At 44.2% G+C, this 20,718-nt stretch overlaps 1 protein-coding gene across 1 annotated transcript in view; it reads right to left on the bottom strand.

The window, feature by feature from the left end:
* Window positions 1-250: 250 nt before the first annotated feature.
* Window positions 251-20,718, bottom strand: part of ATSEC20 (Sec20 family protein) — a 58,631-nt gene continuing 38,163 nt past the window's right edge. Inside the window, exons 5-8 of the mRNA XM_087696068.1 lie at window positions 2,027-2,102; window positions 1,894-1,930; window positions 1,611-1,725; window positions 251-568 (exon numbers count right to left, since the gene is read on the bottom strand). Of these exons, the coding sequence (XP_087552194.1) occupies window positions 292-568; window positions 1,611-1,725; window positions 1,894-1,930; window positions 2,027-2,102 (505 nt within the window). The 3' untranslated portion in view covers window positions 251-291. The remainder of the gene's footprint in view (window positions 569-1,610; window positions 1,726-1,893; window positions 1,931-2,026; window positions 2,103-20,718) is intronic.

Here is a 20,718-nt window from a genome sequence, read left to right as displayed (position 1 = left end):
GCTCTCACAAAAGTTCAAAGTTAAAAAAGCTTTGAGAATACTCATGCAAAGCACCGCGAACACTGATGCAAAGCGTCAAGAGAAACTAGGCTCAAAAAGTTACTATACAAAATTGGGAAGTATGAATAACCTTTGACTACCCATAAGCATTAAATAAAACCACCGAAATAAAAATTGCCATAGATGATAATACTCTCTCTCTCTCTCTCTCTCTCTCTCTCTCTCTCTCTCCACACACACAAAAAGAGTCCGACCAAGAAAACATTTTGTACCAACCCTTATTAATAAAGCTTAAAGTTCCACCTCAAGAATTGGTTTTACCCCAATTACATTTTCAGAATGACAAATATCTAGTGATTGCCCTTGTATGGATTTGCAATTCTCCTGTTGGGACTCTAATTTTCTATTTTCCACAGAGTTCACAGGAGTAGACTTGCTTATTGTAGGTGTAGCGGTAGAACCACTTGTGCTGGATTTACTCTTGGACAGTTTGTAGACACCAATGCGTTGATTGAAAACATATGAGACCACAATGCAAAATAAAATGAATCCAGCGATTAAGATTATCCTGCAAAAGGATACATACAAAGAGTAACAAAGTCATTCTTTCTAGTCAACAACAAATTAAAAGCAATTAAGATTTTGTCTTGAGTCTGTCCATTTGATTCAGTCAAGGAATAGGCTAATGAGAGAATCCTTTTCTAAAACCCAAGCATTTGTTGATTGTACAGTATACTAGTAGATCCAAATGGAAGAAGACATCTCATACAAGGACAAAGCACGACAGCCTCGTACGAGCAATACTTTTGATTTTCTTATCTCAAATCTATCCATGTGGTTGAGTCAAGGGACAAGGTAATGAGCAATAAATATATATCAAGTTATGTTTATACTGTGTTAGTTCAGGGTGAATTTGGCAATCTGGGGCAAATTGAGGCTAATTATGTGCTAAAATAAAGTGTCAACATTAGGGAGCCACCAAGTTTAGGCAAAAGATACAACGTATTAAAATGTTATACACATATGGATGCAACCATGTTGCATGAGGACATAAGAATGCCTTGTGTGCCCTAGAGGTTTATAATGCATGTAAAGTGCATATCTTCATCCGGCCTGTAGAAGTGAGAGCACTTGTCTATCATCAACTATAAATGTTTCTAATGCTCAATTTAAACAAATTGTATGCCATAGGGGGCTCCTAAATAGTCAATGGCTCTTGCTTTCTAGATGCATGATGCTGCCATCTGGTGGCAGTTTAGTCACACAAGTCTTTTGCAATCCTAACTTAAATGAGTTCAACAAAGGCAATTTGAACATTCACATTGGTAACCATTGCAATTGCCCATAGGCTTCATGGTATCTCCCTGTGCTGATTTTGAGCGCCCCTCCAACCCCCATACACAATCCCACACCACCGCAACACCCACCCACCAATCAACCAACCAACCAACCAACCCCCCCCTGATGAAAGGAATCTACATTTGGCTGGAGTGTTAAGTGCAGTATCAAGCAATCTTTTGGTCTTTAAGAGTGTAATACAAATGCTTTGGGGCGCAATTGACCAAAGTAAGAACAAATTATTTTTAAGGGGAAAAAACATGAACTCTCACCGGTCAAGAACATCTTGTCGCCCCATAACTGATAACAAGCCTCTGGTAGTAGTTAATAAAGAACGCTGACCTTTGTACTCCGAATCAGCTTTTCTCAGTGTCGTGTTAGAATCGTCTAGTCAAGAAACAGGTCATTAATGTACATGAGCGAAAGTCCATCAAAATAAGTGTTCAAAAAAGAAGCATGTTGAACAAACTAAAAATAATCATAAACAAGCCCATATTGACCCTTCCAGTGCATTCAACATACACCTTAAAACTGAAAAAGAGATTGGGGGCACACCTAGCACGGCAAGAGTATTGGCACCTCTTTCCAGCTCCTGCATTAGAAGCATACTTCATTAGCCAGACCTTAGGACTCTAATTCGAACATTTCAGAGTGCAGTAATTTTCCAACATCAGATTTTGCAACTGACCTGTACCATCATTTGTCTTGCTCTTCTTAAGGATTCGGTGATGCTTTCTGCAGCAGCTGACATTCCTGCTTGTGTCCTTCAGCATTACATACGTTTAATAAGCTGCTGAGATCAAAATAGCATGTCTGGATTTCTGCATTGTTATGCTAGTTAAAAATTGATTAGATTAAATATGCAAATGAGCATGCATCATGGATGTGGTGAATGTGACTTGAGAAAGTGTTTTTTATTTGAGTCATCTCATCCCTTAAATGTTTCACTCTGAAACACCGCGTTTCAAAACAACACATTTCAGGACTGAACTGCTCTGACTGAAACCGGAACCACAACAGTATTTCATAAATTACATAATACAAATACATACTGCATATTTAAGTAAACAGATACACTCGTTTCACATTTCAGGGTTCTGAAACAGGTTTGGCAGTTATGCTGATTTGATTCTACTAGCATCAAATAGATCCATTATCATTTAATACACAGCTGCTAGCAGTAGGCAAACTCAATTTATCTTACTGTACAATGGAAGGAAATATTGGCACAGCTTACCCTAATTATCACCGAAAGTGTAAACATAAATACAAGCAGTATCATAGCAGCAAAGAAACGCATTTCTTTGAGTTTAAAAGTTAAAACTTACAAGACATTTCTTTAAGTAAGAAACACTTCTGATAGTACAAAACATGAAAAGTCTTTTTCTTGGCTTTTTTGACAAAAACTGTCGGGGAATGTTAAACATGATGTTGATATTGAATTGGAATAGTGACTCGTGAGTGCTCCAAGATTTTGGATAAAAGACTTTCTTTGGGATTAAGTTATTGACTTTGCCACTCTAGTATCTATTCTTGTCTCGAGAGTTGTTGATTATTGTATGGCTTTAGTCTCATGAGTTATCTATGAGTATTATGATTCATCCTGGATTATTGTCAATTTGTTTTGGAATCAGAATCACGATGTTGCAACTGACCCATTCCATATTGTACATGAGCTATTAATATGTTTATGTTTATTTCAATTTTCTTTGTGTGATATGTACAACTCATAATAATTGAGGTATGAACCATAATATAGCTTGTCCAAAGACTAACTTTGAAGTAAATCAATAACAAATCATGGATGTTAATGTATTATTCTCAATTGACTCTCATGTATTATCACTTAGGCTCAGTTGGCCTTTCTTTGTTTAAGAGAAAGCTCCATAGAGGTATATAAAACTTCTTTCCCTAGTTAAAACCATCAAAATGTTTTTATAAAAACCCACATTTCTTATTTACCCCCTCTTGAAAGAAACTTACGAAACGTGTTTCTAACATTTCATTTCTAAATGTTTCTAATGTTTCTGGCTGCTATGACCAGTATGGGGTATCCCCTCTTCAATAAGATATTTTTAGCAACAAAACAAAGAAAAAATGATGTGGCTAGCCACTTCTTTACACAGCAGGTAACTCAATTCTATAGTCCTCTATCCAATCTCTGACCCAAGAACATCAGGAAAATATGCTCCCATCCACCACACAAAGAAGCACTGTAAATTTATAGGCCATGATATAATTTTGGTTGTGTCTAGTTTGAGATTCTGGTTCCATACAGGGAGTAAGACACTCCATCCAAATCAGGCACTGATCCTGAAATCGTCAAAGGCTTCAGTAAGCAATAAATCCCAAGGTCCACAGATAATCACATTGGAGCTATATGATGTCATCATAGCATTGAGGTTAGTCTTTTCACAACGGGTGTTGAGGCACAACCAATTGGGTCGCTTTCTGGTGGCATCCCACAGCATGCACAGTCAATTGCAGTTGGGTGCCTTGAGACTTGGGGGTGCCAACACATGGCCTACTGCAACCACTGCATCCTTGAGAAGGGCCCAGTAAACAACCATGGAACTCTCCATTTCCACCCATACTAGCATGCCTCCTTGAGTAAACATTGGAAATCTGCCATTAGACGCAATGAGACGATATGCACCTACTGTTTATCAAAGAAAAGGGGCTTCTTATTGAGAAGGAGATCCCGTGCCAAAGTAGAAAAAAAGCACAACCTCATAGAATCCACATGGATTTGGTCAAGCACTTAATTACAGCAATTAGTAAAAAAGCATAAACTAAAATGCACACTTCACCTTAACAATCCTGGATATTATACACCCTATCGGCCCCAAAACTCTCACACCCCTTTCGGTATTTCTTTAACTTGAATTGCTAATGGATTAAGTACAATCTAAGAGCTCACAATCTCCTCTACTAATCCAAAAGCCCCTTCTTGTACAATTGATCAGCAAGCAATTTGGGCCAATTGCCCCTTGATTTTCACCCAAGACTTGCTTTAATGGAACCCCAATTGGCCAAATGTTGCCCCAAATTCACAATGGATAACCTGGCATCTAAAATCACTAACAATTCCTAGAATTTCAGGTGTTGATTTCAATGTACAATGCCCTTGACTAATGGCACGGGTTCCAAGGTGCCCACTGGCTGCTAAACCATTCTGGAGAAATTTAGGGTCTATAGCAGAATTCTCCTTGCTGTCCACCAAATTTGGCTGAGATCTGCTGTGAATGGCCAAGAAATGTTGAGAATGATTGAGCACAAGTTAGAGAAGGTGAGAGAATCTAACAAACATAAAAATAGGGCCTACAACAAGAGAAATACATGCTAAAATGCCAAAGCTCGCATGTATCCGTTAGACTCTAACAAGAGCTCATAACCGGGAGATGAAAGACTGACAACACTAAAAGTGGCAAGCTAACACCCCCTCTCAGATCCTAAAAGTGTTTAAAGATCCAACAATCTCATGTGATGAAGCATAGAAGCCTTGGGTAAAGGCTTCACGAAGAGATCCGACGCATTGTCCTTATTAGGACAATAGGCCACCGTTAAACTCAGAATCAACAATCCACTCTCGAACAAAGTGATACTGAACCTCAATGTGCTTCATGCAAGCATGAAACATCGGTTTCTTTGCCAAAGCAAGGGCACTCTAGTTGTCCACGCACAGACCCGTAGGTCCTATCTGTAGAAAGCCAATCTCCGCCAACAAGCGATGGAGTGAAACTGCCTCCACAATTGTAGAAAGGGCACAGTACTCAACCTTTGTAGATGAAAGAACCACAGTAAGCTGCTTCTTCGTTTTCTATCTCTTGTTAGTCACACTCTGTCTGGCAAGCCATGACTTTTTTTTTTGCAGTCAAATTGCATTTATTGCAGTCCTATGGTCCTTTCGAGCTGGTTGCCCATATTTTTGGCCCATTTATGCAAGTTGGCCAGATGTGGGGGATTTCAGCTATTTATAGCTGATCCCCCCACAATTGGCCATCATTTGTTGCAGGTTGCTCCTCCCAAAGAATGCTCCTCCATCTTTGGTGCTGGTGCTGCCATCATCATTTTCATACAGATTTGGTGCCCTCACCAACACCTTAGGCTGTGTGCAGGGACTGATCAGTCCTGTTTGTATTCAACATTTATTACAGTCAATGAAAATTTTTTATTCCTCTATCTTCCTGTTGTCTTCTTTTCTTTGTGTTCAAGTTCCTTCTCTGTAATGGGTGGCATCACTAAGGAGATCTCCTACTGGCAAAAGCTTGGACTCTAGGTCCATGCGGGTAAGAAATAGGCCTACACTCCGCCATAAACTCCAAAAGAAGCTTGGAGATATACTTGTGCCAGGAGATAAAAATGCCCTGTGTCATCTCATAGATCTCCAAGCCAAGTAAGAAGTATAGGATATGTCAAACTCCTAGCCCAGTATCTATGGAGTACAATCAACCCCATGTGTGTCACTCCCCGTAATGATGAGGTCATCAACATACAAGATGATGAGAAGCACCTGTCCTCTGCAACCTTGAAATAAAGGCTAGGGTCATGATCCCATCGATGGAAGCCACTATCCTAGAAGAAGTGATCAATCCACTGATACCAAGCCCTAGGAGCATGCTTCAGGCCATAGAGGACCTTCCACAACATGTAAACATGGTCCTCCTTCCCCTGCACAAGAAAACCAATAGGTTGTGAGATATAAATCTCCCCCTCCAAGACACCTTTCAGAAAAGCCGATTTCACATCCATCTGATACAAGGGCTAGTAGTGACGTGCGGCCAAAGTCAAGATAGCTTGAATAGTCCACATCCGAGCCGTCAGTGCAAAAGTCTCAAAATAATCCAAACCTGCCCTCTAGGAGTATGTGAAACCAGTCTTCCTTCTTGGAGAGGGAGGTAATTCCCTAATGAAGCACTTAATTACAGCAATCAACAAATAAACATTAATTGAAATGCACACTTTACCTTCAAAATTCTTGGACAACAGACACCCTATTGGCCCCAAAACTGCCACCCCTTTCGATATTTCTTTAACTTCAAATTGCCAATGGATTGATTACAAGCTGAGATTTCACAATCTCCTTGGCTAATCCAAAAGCCCCTTGTTGGTCCAACAATCAGCAAACAAATTGGGCGATTTGCCCCTTGATTTTCACCCAGGACTTGCTCTAAATTGGACTCCAACCGGCCAAATGCTGCCCCAAATTTACACTGGATGGCTTGGCATCTGAAATCCTTGTCAACACTACAAATTGTAGGTGCTGATTTCAGTGTACGATACCTTCTACTGATGGCATAAGACCCAAGGTGGCTGCCAAACCCTAATTTCTGCTTAGGGTTTATGGCAGAATTTTCTCTATTGTCCACTAGATCTAGAGAAGATCTACTTCAAATGGCTGAGATAAGCTGAGATCTCCTAAGGATGGATTGGACAAGGTGAGAGAATGCTAGAGGAGAGAAATTTCTGATTTACACGCGGGAAATAGCTGAAATTGATGGCTGCCTGCTCTGATCAGCCCAAATTGCTATCACCTACTGCCAAGGGAACAAGGGAACTGCCCAACTACTGTCACCTGCATTTGTAGGCATCATAAATGCTTTCACCTGCATCACCAAGGTCTCCTACAGCAGTTGGCAGCCTCCTGAATGTCTGCACAACAGCAAATTCTGACCAACAACCTTCTCTTTTTTTTTCGTAACCTCTCTCTCTCTCTCTCTCTCTCTCTCTCTCTCTGTGTGTGTCTCTGTCTCTGTCTCTCCAGCTGAAAATTGACTGAATGGCTGACACCCAGTCCCCAAAAACGTTTTCTTAATTGCATGAGCATTTTTGCCAAGTGGTAGACTTCTAAACCCATTTTCTAGCATTATGCAGCCATTAAATTGATTTTCAGAATAAATAATTCTGAAATTTAATTTAAGTCCTTCTAACCCTACCTAAATTAAATGTGCCCATCCATAATAAATTGGATGGGCCATTTGCAAACTGGAGTAGTCCCAACCTTTGTTGGCCCTTAGACTAGCATTAATCAATTAATTGATGCTAGTCCCTATTGTCACCACTGACACTTATTGGCCAAACAACTGTCCTAGGGTCAAAAACGACACCAACTAACCACCAAATCCCAATTGACATAACTTATCACAACTTTTGTCCTTAACATCCATTGCAACCTCGGGATCCTTGGCCTATTACTATGAAATAACTGCCATGTGCATCACATGTGCTAAATAACCTTGCACGTTTGATTAATAACTTAATTAAAATGTTATGGACAGGACTAAAGCATCTCAAAATTTCATGTCCCCGTGACAGAATCCCTTCGCAACAAGCCATGCCTTATGCTTGTCCAAGGTCCCATCTACACGATACTTGGTCTTGAAGACCCACTTCACACCAATCACCTTCTACCTCTTCGAATGAGGAATCAACTCCGAAGTTTGACTCTACTCAATAGAATCAAGCTCAGCCTACATAGCACTACGCCAAACATCCTATGCAAGTGTCTCATCAACTATAGTAGGCTCATGGTCTTCAAGAATCTGAGACATAAGAGCATAGTTCACATAGAGTGAACTGTCCTGCCGAGCTTGTAACCTGGCTAACCAGCGTGGGCCAAGAGGCGTCTCAAGGAACTGAGTAATCCCTGTGCTTGATGATGGATCTGCTTATGCAAGAGTCAGAAGCAAAGATGGGAGGAAAGCAGACCAATTTCTTACCGTTTGTGTTAATCATCCTAGTAATCATGATACGCTTCGAGAGTCTCCTTTGGTTCCAAATGCAAGGGAATTCAAAGACCTGGATTTTCATTAAGCACTGCTGTAATGCGGGGCTACAGTAGTGCTGTTCAGAGGGTGTACTCGCCTCTTGATGAAATGAAACATGTATTTACTATTGGTAATTCTCAGTTTACAGCAAGCAGTTCATGTTGGTTTAAGCCTATGGAAGCTATGTGTAGGGCTGAACGCATATCTATGAAACGGGCTATTAAGAAACTGAGATCATTGGGCCTGTTACACGTCTAAAAGAGGTGCATTTAACTCTTTCTGGACAAAAGTCTGTCTTTGGAGTTGAGGAGGTTTTGATTGTTGGGCATATGTATGGGCGAAGACCATCACCAGCAAAAATAGATGGGATTGATAGAATGCAAGATGTATGCACGAATGTATCAGAGGTGCATAGATTCTTGGGTGCATGTGTGTTCTATTTGATATGGATTCCTCACTTTGCACATGTAGCCGATGCTTGTCCATTAGGTTGATGAGGTCAGGTAGATCCACTTCCCTGATAGTGTCGGTCCTTGCTACGTCAGGCTTTTCAATTGTGTTCTTCGCTTGGTCCTACTTTTGGGGATTCAATCACCCGTCTATGTATGGTCCCCACTCCAAGTACAAGGACTGAAGAGTTGTCACTAACGGTGATAGATCCCCTCTAGTTCACATATCCTGAAGTCGAGGCCCCACTATCCACGAACCAAGGCTTCTTCTCAAAAGAAGAATCAAAAGTTGTATCCTCCACCTCAAACAAGTATACAAAGACAAACTAAGTGGAAGTGGGTGTAGCCTTTGAATCCCTAGAGACCTCCTTAGGCTTCAAATGGGGGTACTTCTACCAGCATGTCTCCTTAGGATAAGTGCCCTTCCCACAATGTGGGTACTTGGGCTTCTTCTCATCCTTGGAATCATCCTTCTTGTCCTCCAACTTCTTAGCCTATGGCTTCGCCTTCTTCTTCCCACCCCCAGAACTTGCAGTAAAAGCCTTTGTAGAGCCAAATCCACTAGTCCCCATCTCTCTAAGATGCTCATTATGCTCCAAGACAAGCAGTGAAAGCTCCTCCAAAAGAAGCGTATCTCGGGTCCTCGAAGTCAAAAGACTGGTGTAGAAGACATCATACTTAGGAGATGGTAGTTGAGTTGATAGAATCATGGCCATATCCTCCGAAGAATCCTCCTAAGAGACACAAGCTCGTCCTACATATCCTCCAGTTTGTTGATGTGATCCTTAATAGAAGGGGAGTCATCAACGCCAAGTATCTGAAGCTTCTTCTCTAAGCAAATCCTGTGGCAAACATCTTCTGAAAGTAAAGAGACGCAAGCTTCTTCCACACCTCTGCCACGGTCTTCAATCTGCAAACGTGAACGAAGACAAAATCTTGTAAACTCATAAAGATCGGGCTCAAGAGTTGAGCCCATCCCAAAGGGCTACACGAACCATCGATGACCCATGTGCGGGACCTTCCACGAGTTAGGGAATAGGGAGAGATAAACTCCCAAAGGTTGAAGGTGTCAAGAATACACTCCACCTTATAGGACCATCAAGAATAGTTGAAACCATCCAACTTAGACCCAAAAATGAGCTAGAACAGGCGCGTTGCCTCCGTCCGCAATGTGTCAAAACAGAAGCGGTCTCTCCCTTCGCCATTGATCCCCCACTCTCCAAGTTGCTCCCTTGATCTGCAGAAACTTCCCCCCCTCAGGGAGCACCGCGACGTGATTGGTAGTCCTCGCAGAAGGGACGCACAATGGAAACCTCCGGTTAGACGTTGGCGCACTCAGTGAGTGTCCCGAAGTCAAACACCTTACGCGTCATCCTCTCTGAGGAGCAACTCTTAACCATCCGAGCTAAGGAGCTGGAGCTAAAGGAAACAGCGATTTATGGTCACATAGTAGGACATTCCCCAACCAGGGCCCAGCTTTGGGACTGGCTTCACTCCACGCTGCACATCGGCACAGCGCAAATCGTGGAGGCGGTCCTAATGGGCCAAGGGATCTTCATGGTCCAGCTCAGTTTAACGGACGCAGCTCGCGAGTTACTCGCCAGTTCACCATATGCGTCCACGAAGGGGGGTCATATACATAGTCCCTTGGTACAACGGCTTTACTGTGGAGGCGTTTGCACTCCACAATAGGTTTCTCCGACACCCGGTCACCCTTCTTTTCCCCGGCCTGGCAATAGAGTATCACCAATTGGTGGAAGATTTTGGTCGGCTCTTCAGCACTATCCTTCCTGCGTCTTTCACCCATGCAGTGACAGCTGCAGGAGTCCCAAAGGTACGGGTGGCAGTGAAAGAGGTCAAGAATATCCCACAGTTCCTAGAGATTGAGGCGGTAGGGCACTCCTTTAGGCAGCAAGTCATTGTGACGGGGCAGCCAAGGCAGTGTCTGCGCTGCCACGACTTTGGGCATCAAGCAGCAGGTTGCACGCGTTTCGGAGCCAAGGACACTAATGACTTCACACGGGTCCAGAGATGACAGAGAGGGAGATGGCAGGGAGGGCCGCAGCCAGCATCTCAGACCCAGCCTCAACAGCAGGGAGTAGAAGGGCGTGTGACGCCCCCTCAGCAGAGCACTCCACAGCCCGCCCCACCCGGCAAGACCGCAACCCCCCACATCCACCACCCGCGCCACAGACTACCTCTCCTAAGTTCCCACAGCCCCCACACCCACCGCCCTCCACATCCTATGCCTCCCCCAACTGACCTTGGCCCATAGCCCCCCACTTCCAAGACTACCAGCCCCCTCCCACACCCGCCATGTACTTCCATCCATCCCACCATTCCTTGATATCCTCCCCTCCACCACCTCCCGTACCGAGCACCCCCCCCCCCCCTATCCGTACCTGTTTCAGGCGATCGCCCCCAGACCCACCACCCCCCCTCCCACAGGAGGTGATGAGCCACACGCGCCTACATTCTCTTCGCACCAGCAGTCCTCCCCCTCCCATACAGCCACCAGCTCATCCACCCCTGCCGCCCGTCACACTTTCCCGAGACAGGCACACCTGTTGCCATAAGAGTTCTTCCGCAGTGGCCCATGGTCCTACTTGAGAGTTGCGGAGCGCAGAGAGTTCCCACTACCTCTAGAGGTGGGGATCTTCGTGGTTCGTAAGTCAAGGAGGGGCAAGGTCCATCTACTAGCACCACCGAATGGACCAAACTATGCTTTTTTTATTCAGTCCTCTCACTCAGGGGAGTGGATGACGCACAAATAGAGGAAGAGTTGAAGAGTCAGGTGGCGGACCACACCTCCCAGTGGATGGGAGAAGAAGAACTAGCATTGTTTGCACAGCAGTGGCCTGGTTGCATGATGGACATTAACTGGTGGGCTAGTGTCGAGGTCCCTCACCTGAGCATTATCTTTCGAGCCCCTCCACAGTGGAGGGCTCCGAGGGATGTGATCGAGGGGCCCCTGGCACAGCAGCTCGTTTCTACCAATGCACAGAGTCTCGACTCTCAGCTTGGCTGATAGACGCATTGATAGTACCACCTGGAACTTTGATCACCCCTATGGTCCGACCGAGGACCACCATGGGGGAATGGAGCTCACCGTCCAGACTGGCGGCAAAGCGTACCTGCATGCCTCATAGCTCCTCCTCGTCATCAGCAGCCTCCACACCAAACAGATGCTTGTTCGGGCAGTCACAGGTTTTCCCATGAGTTTACACCTTGCATCCTGGAATGTGAATAACCTCCACTACAGTGGGGCACGTGGTTCCAGGAAATTGATTGTTCGGCAGGAGTTGCAGCCTACCCTCGCCAGACGGATCGACATCTTACTTCTACAGGAACACAAGCTCACCCCCCCACCCAGGCCCAGCGGGTAGGGAAGATACTCCCAGGCAGCTCGCACACTTACTGGGAGCATGCCATAGGTACCCACGGTAAGAGTGGAGGCGTGTGCACCTCTATTGGTCCGAGTCTTACCGCTTGTGTTCGAGACCATGGGACGATAGTGGCAGGGAGGGTGCTATGGATCAGTAGGTTCTGGGTGGAGATCGCGGAAGAACTCCCAGAGGTGGACTCCTCGATTGTTGGAGGAGACTTCAACAACCTAGAGGCTTTGGAGGACCAACAGGGCAGAGGGAGAAACTACCAGGGCATGGCTGGGGAGGAGCAGGAGGCATGGGAGGTGTTTCTACTGGCAATAGGAGCACACGATGCCTAAAGAGACCAGACCCTGCCTTCCACAGGAGGGAGAGGTTGCTGGACTTCTCTTGGGAATACAGGCAGCTAGGTGGAGTCCTGCTACAGCGGTTGGACAGGTTTTATGTGGGAGAGTGGGGAGGCTCTCGGGGAGACCAAATTGGGCAGTTGGTGGGCACCACGTTGTCCAATCATTGCCTGGTCTCCTAACACTAGATCCCCCAGCATCTGCCCTAGATACACGATCTTGTCGGATCCCTGACTCGATCTACAGGAGGGAGAAGGTGACGAGACAGATAGAGCAGATTTGGACCAAAGAGTGGAACAAGAGGGGCCAGATCGCAAAGGAGGTTACAGAGCCCCTAGCTGAGTCGAGCAGAATCTGCCAAGAGGCAGCCATACAGGCCAAGGCAGCAGAGCTGGGAGGAGGAGAGAGTACTCCGGCGGGACCTTGCAGCCATGCAGAGATTATTACAGGAGGCACTAGGGGATCCCACTCTCCACGCACAGGATGTGCGTGTGCGAGTGCGAGTAGCCATTGCTGGCCTAGAGGATAGGCGCTCTGAGTTCTCTTTCCATACCTCAGTAGCTTTCTGGGCACGGAAGGGGGACACGATGTGCAAGGAGTTTTTTCAGGTGCACCAGCCTCGCAACTCAAAAGAACAGATGCGTAGCCTCCGAGATCAGTATGGGAGGACCCGTTCTAGCCCAGACGAGGTGATGGAGATTGCCACCGATTACTATAGTCGCCTCTTCCAACAGGAGACAGCCTCAGCTAGAGGACAGCGATGTAGATAGCAGGTTTGGGATAACATCCAGTCCCTCGTCACAGAGGAAATGGGACGCTCCCTCCTAGCCCCCTTCACAGAGAAGGAACTAGAGGAGGCTTTCCATACACAATAGCTGGAGGCCGAGAAGGGTATCGTATTTTTTATGGCTAGTAGCACATGGAGGCTTGGCAGTGGGAAGCTGGCTTGCCCAAATGCAGAAGGAGGGAGTTTGTAAGTGCTGCACACAACTGTCTATGGAAACCCCAAAGCACTGCCTTTGGTCGTGTGAGGCAGCACAGCTCGTGTGGAGAGGAATATGCCGCATCCTGCGCCGCATAGCACCCAGCCTTGGATGTATCTCTTGGGGTACTTTTTCCTGACAGGCGGTCAGCCAGGGCCGTCACCTTCTATATGAGGCCAGGATACAGGATACAATATTCATTATCGAGGCAGGGTCATGCGCAGTGGTGGGTTTAGAGGCTCTACCCATCCGCCAGGTACTGGAGCCCACAGCAAACCACTCTGAGGTATGGGAAATCATAGGGAGTCTTACTGGTTGGCATATCTAGAAGGCGCGGTGTCAAGTGGCTTTCGGCGGAGAGAGACTTTCAGTACAGGCGACCTTAGCAGAGCTCTGGACCTCCATCATCCACTCCCTTCAAGGCCGATGGGATCAGGTGCAGGGCGAGTCCACGGCTCGTCACGAGCTCCGAGGTCATTTCATGCGCACTTGGGGCGGCCAAGACCTGTTCTTCGTGATGCAGGCAGGCAGCCCCAGATGGCAATACACCCCCCCTCCATGGTTTCTTGCCCCTATCCCCCCCATACCGCCTTGAGAGGCTTGTATATATGATGTATCTGTGACTCTCACCAGCTCCAGCTTGGTCTGTTGAGCATGAGCACTTCTTTATATTCAAGGTTTTTTCTAAAGTAATATAATTAGCCACACTTTATGATGAAAAAAAAGAAACCATCCAACTTGTCTTCTTTGGGCAAAGAATAAAGCACGAACACGTATTCAATGAGTGCCGTGTAAGGGCATCTTAAGGTCGGTAGACCAAGATTAATGAGAAACATGAAGGGAGGGAGGAGGAGAGGGTTGCTCCACAAATGGGGAGTCGACATAAGGGACTCAAACCTCTAATAATCTCGTCATCGCTCAAAGGAATGATGAGAGACCTCATCCTTGGAGTCAATAAAGCCGAAAAACTCATGTTGAGACATCTTCAAAACCTGCAATCAACCAAAAGGATGTGTTTGACAGTCAAACAGCACCCAAACAGGAGGAAGTTGGCTATTGTCAGGATCTAGATGGGCTACCTGCACAAAAAAAGATGTCGCTTGCACCCAGTCGTCGTTGCTTGCACCCAGATGTTATCGCCTATAGTCAAAGATTGTTGCCAAGTAAAAAAATAGACATCGAAGAAGTAGAGAAAAACTACGTTTAGCAACCATATGTTGACGCCTAGTTAGAAGGACTGTCACCTAGGCCAGAGAGGAGGTCGGAAGCAGTTGGATGATGTCGCCTTGGTTCCAGCAAACGTAGATCTGGAGGAGGCTGCCTAGCAGTCAACCATATGTTGACGCCTAGTTAGAAGGACTGACGCCTAGGCCAGAGAGGAGGTTGGAAGCAGTTGGATGATGTCGCCTTGGTTCCAGCAAACGTAGATCTGGAGGAGGCTGCCTAGCAGTCTGACGTGGGCTTCGCAATGGAAATTGTCTTTTTGATCTCTCGTAAGGCGATGATACCATGTGAGAGTGCGCAACGGACGAAGGAACTCAAACACAAAGAAAAGAAGACAACAAGAAGATGAAAGAAGAAAGAAATCTGCACTAACTGTAATAAATGCTGAATACAAACAGAAGGACTAATTAGTCCCTGCACACAGCCCGAGGCATTTGTAAGGGCATCAAATCTAGCTGAAATGATGACAACAGCAATATCGAAGACAAAGGAGTATGCCCAAAGTCGAAGGAGTAGCCTGCAAAAGATGATGGCCAAAGTGTGGGGGGATCAACTATATCTAGCCGACCTGCATAAATGGGCCAAAAATATAGCCTGCCAACTGAAAAGGACCATGTGATTGCAATAAATATGATCCAATTGAAGAAAAAATTGCCATAAATAATGTCATGGCATGCCGAACAATGTGTGACTAACAAGAGATAGAAACCAACTGACAGGCATAAGACCAAGGCCTAAAACAAGAGAAATGCATGCTAAAATGCAAGGTCTCCGTCAAACTTTAACAGGAGATGACAAACTGGCAACACTAAAAGTGATAGAGGCTAACACCCAGGCCTCATAAATGCTACCGCCTAATCAACCATGCTATTACCAATCCCTAGAGAGGATCTCTTTGCTATCACATGCCTCCTGGAGCCCTCTAATAATCAAATGTGCCCATCCATGATTAAAAGGACTAGGCCATTTGCAACTTGGAGTGATCACCAAACTCAATTGACCCTTAAGACAGGCATTAATTAATTAATGCCTAGCCCCTAGTGTCACTACTAACACTTAATGGCCAATTTGGTTTGTTACCATGAAATAACTGCCATGTGCATCACATGTGCCTTACAAACTTGCAAATGCCTTACAACCTTGCACATTTGATTATTGAATTAATCAAATGTTACTAGCAAGATTGAAGCATTTCATAAATTTCACATCCTTTGACAAGCCTTCTCCTTGATATCCCTGTAATCATCCTCAATTGCACTGCATTATGTCAAAGCAAAAGTGTACTGTGTTGGAAGTTCCATGAGGCATCATAATCATAACATTGGCATTGATGTCTAACCATGCCATATGCCCAAAATTTGCTTAAATTTTTCAACCAACAAAAACATTACATAAAACTAAAAATCAGTCCAAAACTGTTGTTGGAAACCCATTGAATGTATCATTAATTCATGTTTCTCAACTGTTTTGACTTCCATAATAGAGCATGTACTCACCATAAACCATGGCTGAAACTATCAATGGCATTTACTAATCATGTTGTTGTTCATTGAACCAACTGAAAACCATTGATATAACTAATGATCATCACTCAAAACCAACAATCAATAATCAATCTCTGATGATCATAAACTCATGCATGGCAATGCATAGTGATGCAAATGTATAGTTTTAGAGCTACAATGAAAACCATGTCCATCTCCATACCAACTGCAATGACTAATACATTGAATAGTGATTCTCATGGCACAAATATTGCCAGCATACAGTACCCTGAATGCAAACTGAGTACATCCGAGAAGCCACTACATAATTGACCTTTGTACTTTCACATTGCTACAATTCCAACTTAACCAATATGCAACATTGCATCCAATTGACCAGCCCCTTATGTGTACTTGACATCAAATGCATTGGGAAACAATCTTGTTTGCATACTTTGGAGCATTGCAATATGACTGTGCATGGAAATTTGCATACTAGCAGCCATATCAAGATACATTATCCCACACATTGCATGCATTACTAGCTGCATTTTTACTCATGACCAACAGCACTATAGAGTGCATTTGCATGACAATAATTAATACAATGAGTCCCAAACACAGTAGGCTGCATCGTGCCAACATTGCTATACATGGGGTTATACATATTACCAGCCATACCCGGATACATTGGGTCTTGCACACCATGCATTGGTTGCCGCATACCATCACGAATTGTGTCATACATTCCTATATGCGGCCCTTGTCCAACCATAGTATGAAAAATCGTGCTATCACCAAAATATCCTAGTTGTCTCATCATTGCATGCATGCCCTGCTGTCCAAAAAAGCATTGGATTTGACACTTCCAAGTTGGCCTTGCATATGCATCAATTGCCCCACCGGTATCATTTGATTCTACTCACTACCTACATTTGGAACATCATGCTACTGTATTGGCTCTTCCTTCCATGCATCTTGCTATCCTGAAGCTCTTGAAGACTATTTTCTCTCCTTGCCTTTACTGCCCTATTTTAAGGGGTTCAAAAAGCCCATGAACTAAGGATCATTTGCCAATTGCACAAACATTTCAACTGCTGTCCTCAACCGATCTTTAAATTGGTCATCAAATTTCTCTTGCTGGTCATCATCTTCAAGAGACCTCAAAGGACTCCCCTCTTGTCCAATTCCCTCATTTGCAGGTTGCTATCGGCTGTCGCCTGCAGCAAATACTGATTTCTGTGCAAAGAATTGGACCGCTAGTCACACGCACACACACACACTCTCTCTCTCTCTCTCTCTCTCTCTCTCTCTCTCATAGCATGCCAACACTAAATGGCTCTCCCCAGCCCAAAAAACCTTTATCCTCAATTGCATGGGTATTTTTGCCAAGTGGCAACGTTCTAATTCTATTTTCCAGCAATTTCCAACCATAAAATTTATTTCAACCCTTCTGAACCCACCCAAAATAAATGTACCCATCCATAATTGAATTGGCTAGGCCATTTGCAACCTAGAGTGGTCCCCAACCTGAATTGACCCTTAGATTGGTATTAATTAATTAATTGATGCCTAGTCCCTAGTATCACCACTGACACTTATTGGCCAATTAATTGTCCTAGGGTCACAAGTGACACCAACTGACAACCAAAGCCCAGCTGGTGTAACATGTCACAACGCCTTTGACACCCACTGCATCCTCGAGGTCCTTGGCCTGTTACCATGAAATAACTATCATGTGCATCACATGTGTCTTACAACCTTGCACATGCCTTACAAAATTGCATATTTGATTATTGAATTAATCAAATGTTACTAGCAAGATTAAAGCATTTCACAAATTTCACCTCCTCATGACATGGACCAATGAAGATCTACACACAATCAATCTAAAGGATAGATGTCAACCACTAACATAACTTGGCATAGCACAAGAATCCGATCAATGAGGAGAATAACGCCTCACTTGTGAAACGCATAAAGGAGCGAAGAACCTCCTAAGTACGCACTTGTGTATCCAAAATCTCCTCCGCACAAGCAAGAATAGCTTGATGGTTGTTGGGTATAAAGGCCCTTCCTTACACTTCCTGTGTATATATTTACTTGTACATGTGAACGCACCCTTATAGGTGTAAGTGTACCATACCCTAAGTACAAATATATTCTTTTATTCTTTGTGTGTACCACACCGGTAAATACCCTACTCATGCTTTTGCTCTCTTTGCACTCTCTACTGCTGCACACACAACACTCTTGCTACACACACCCCCTTCAATGGTTATGCTCCACATATTTCTCCAAAAGAGAATTCCCAAACTCAGGCAATTGTTCCCAGTTAGGTTCTTGCAAATCTTGTGAAGTAGAAGCCACTTGAGCATATTGTTGAGCTACAATATGCATTACATAGTGAACTAGTCTCTTGAACAGCCCCAAAAATGATTTGTTAATAAAAACCCTAAAACAAGGAGTGGTTCGAGAGAGTTTAAAATGAGGAGAGGTTCAAGGTCCCGAAACTTTCTATAAAAAGGCAAGCTACCCTCCATTCAGTCTAATCTTGTTTTCGCAGGTTTCAGGCCCTCTAGCTTCACTACCCACACCCCGTTCATGAAGGACATCTTAGCAAAGGCTGCCCGACATTGTCTACATCCATCCAACACCTTTTTGCACCCTTCATCGTGCAATCTACACCATCTACTGCTGCTGTCCAGCCTCAACGATTGCTGCTGATCACTCACCCTACTACCGCTAGCTGCCATATAGCAGTAACTGGTGCGTTTACACCATCTGGCTGCCGCTCTGCCCCTATCTACTGCAGATTTGTTGCGTTTTGCACTGCTGGCTGCCATACAGCCTGCCACATCATCAATTGCTGCTGAGTTGACAGTTTTTCTCTCTCCTTTGCATGTCCAACACTCATCTGGCACATGATCTGCTGCATTTGCAGCTGTCCGACATCTTGAAGGCTGCCTTGCCGCATTTTGGGATCTGTCAGGACTAAGACACTCTCCTGCTCATTACCTCACCCTCTATCCTTAAGACACGAGAGTTCAGGATACAGTTTTCATTCCATGCATGGTTTTTTTGCTGCACAAGCATCATATTATATTTATTCATTCATTTAGATCTTTACTGTGTTAGTCTTTGAGTTACCGTAACCCTAACTGTGTTCTATTGAGTTTATGCTTTGTTGTTCACTTTCATTTATGTTTTTGCATTACGGTATTTCTTTCCATGGTATCAAAGCAAGGTTCTCTTCAAGGAAACCTCAATCTTTGATCTGAAAGTCCTTCACAAGAAGCAAGAATGACATGAGGGCAAGATGACTTCAAAAACATCTTCACCACATCATCATGATGCTCCTGAGCCTAGCACATCGAAACATGAGACAAAGTGGGCCTCACAGCTTGCTCCTTCAACTTCCAACATTGCAAGAGAGTCTTCGGACTACCATGGAGTCCATAGACCATACAAGATCTCACAAGCTAAATACGATCTCATCCTCATGTATCAAGCTACCGTTTAGATTCAGTGCACTAGTCTAATGATTTTGCAAGAAGGACAAAAGCTCCACAAAGAACTAGCCATCCTAACGTGGAAACTGCATCATCCTTTCCATCTCTACCTCTTTCATCTTTTCCATACACATCTCCATCTTCATTCACTCCATACACATCTCCACCTTCATTCACTCCTATGTCACGTACACAAATCAATATTTCTCAATCTTTTGAATTTACTTCCTCTTTTTTGCAAGATATTGGTGATGCTCAAGATGAAGGAACTCTTCATACCAAGTATTGGTTTATAAGCCTTGAAGAGGATAGATTTTTCCATTTGAACTCAAGAAAAGGTAAGCAAAAGTTGTAAGATTCATTGGTGAGTGCTCCTTCTTCATCTTTAAGTTCAACTTTTACATCTCATGGTCAATTTGATTTTGGTGAATCATCTTTTTTATCATTTGCATTTAATGGACAAAAGGTATCTAACTCATTTCGTACTACTACACAAATGACAAATCCATTTGATCTCCCGCCCACCAGTTCCACTCCACCTTCCTTTCAATCTCCATTAAGTGCACCTTTCATATCTTCACACATCACACTAAGGGATCCTTTATCCTTAGGCATGCCTTTAGAACCTAGTCTTTTCCTCAACCGGGTGATGTCTCCATGATGAAGGTTCATCCTCCCATCTACACACTTTTGGGATTTTCCCAGCCATAGAAATGCCACCCAACCATTATCAAGTGTGGATCAATTGGTACCAACTTCACGTCCATGACATTACCTAGTGGACCTTCTGGTCATTTTGTTGCACCCTAGCCGATAGTTGGACACGGCTTACGTATCTGGATGCCTCCATCTCCACCAACACTCTATGGAAACATTCATGTTCAAGTGCCTCCATATCAATCAGCACCCATCACTAAATATTTTAAGCCTATTTCTATCTACCCACCTCCTCCTCCTCCTTCTTAACCTCCTCCACCACCTCCTTATCCATCTTATTCCACTCATTGGACACCTCATGGTTCTTCCTCCTCATCAGCCAGAATGCCTTTAATCACAATACTTGTTTTAATAAGTCGAACTTCACTACTTGGTCAAACCTAATGAGACATGTCCTTGACTCACATAACATACAGGATCTTGTGCATGGATTGAAACCGCAACCTGATCCCACACTTGTTCTATATGAGGTTGTTCACTCATGGAAGGCTAGGAATGCCTCCGCTATTGT

Source organism: Lygodium microphyllum, chromosome 16 (genome assembly GCF_053477565.2).
Source record: "Lygodium microphyllum isolate KBCC chromosome 16, Lygodium_microphyllum_v1.1.10, whole genome shotgun sequence".
NCBI lineage: Eukaryota > Viridiplantae > Streptophyta > Polypodiopsida > Schizaeales > Lygodiaceae > Lygodium > Lygodium microphyllum.
Note: the sequence above shows the minus strand (reverse complement) of the source record. Positions and strands in the feature narration are given on the sequence as shown.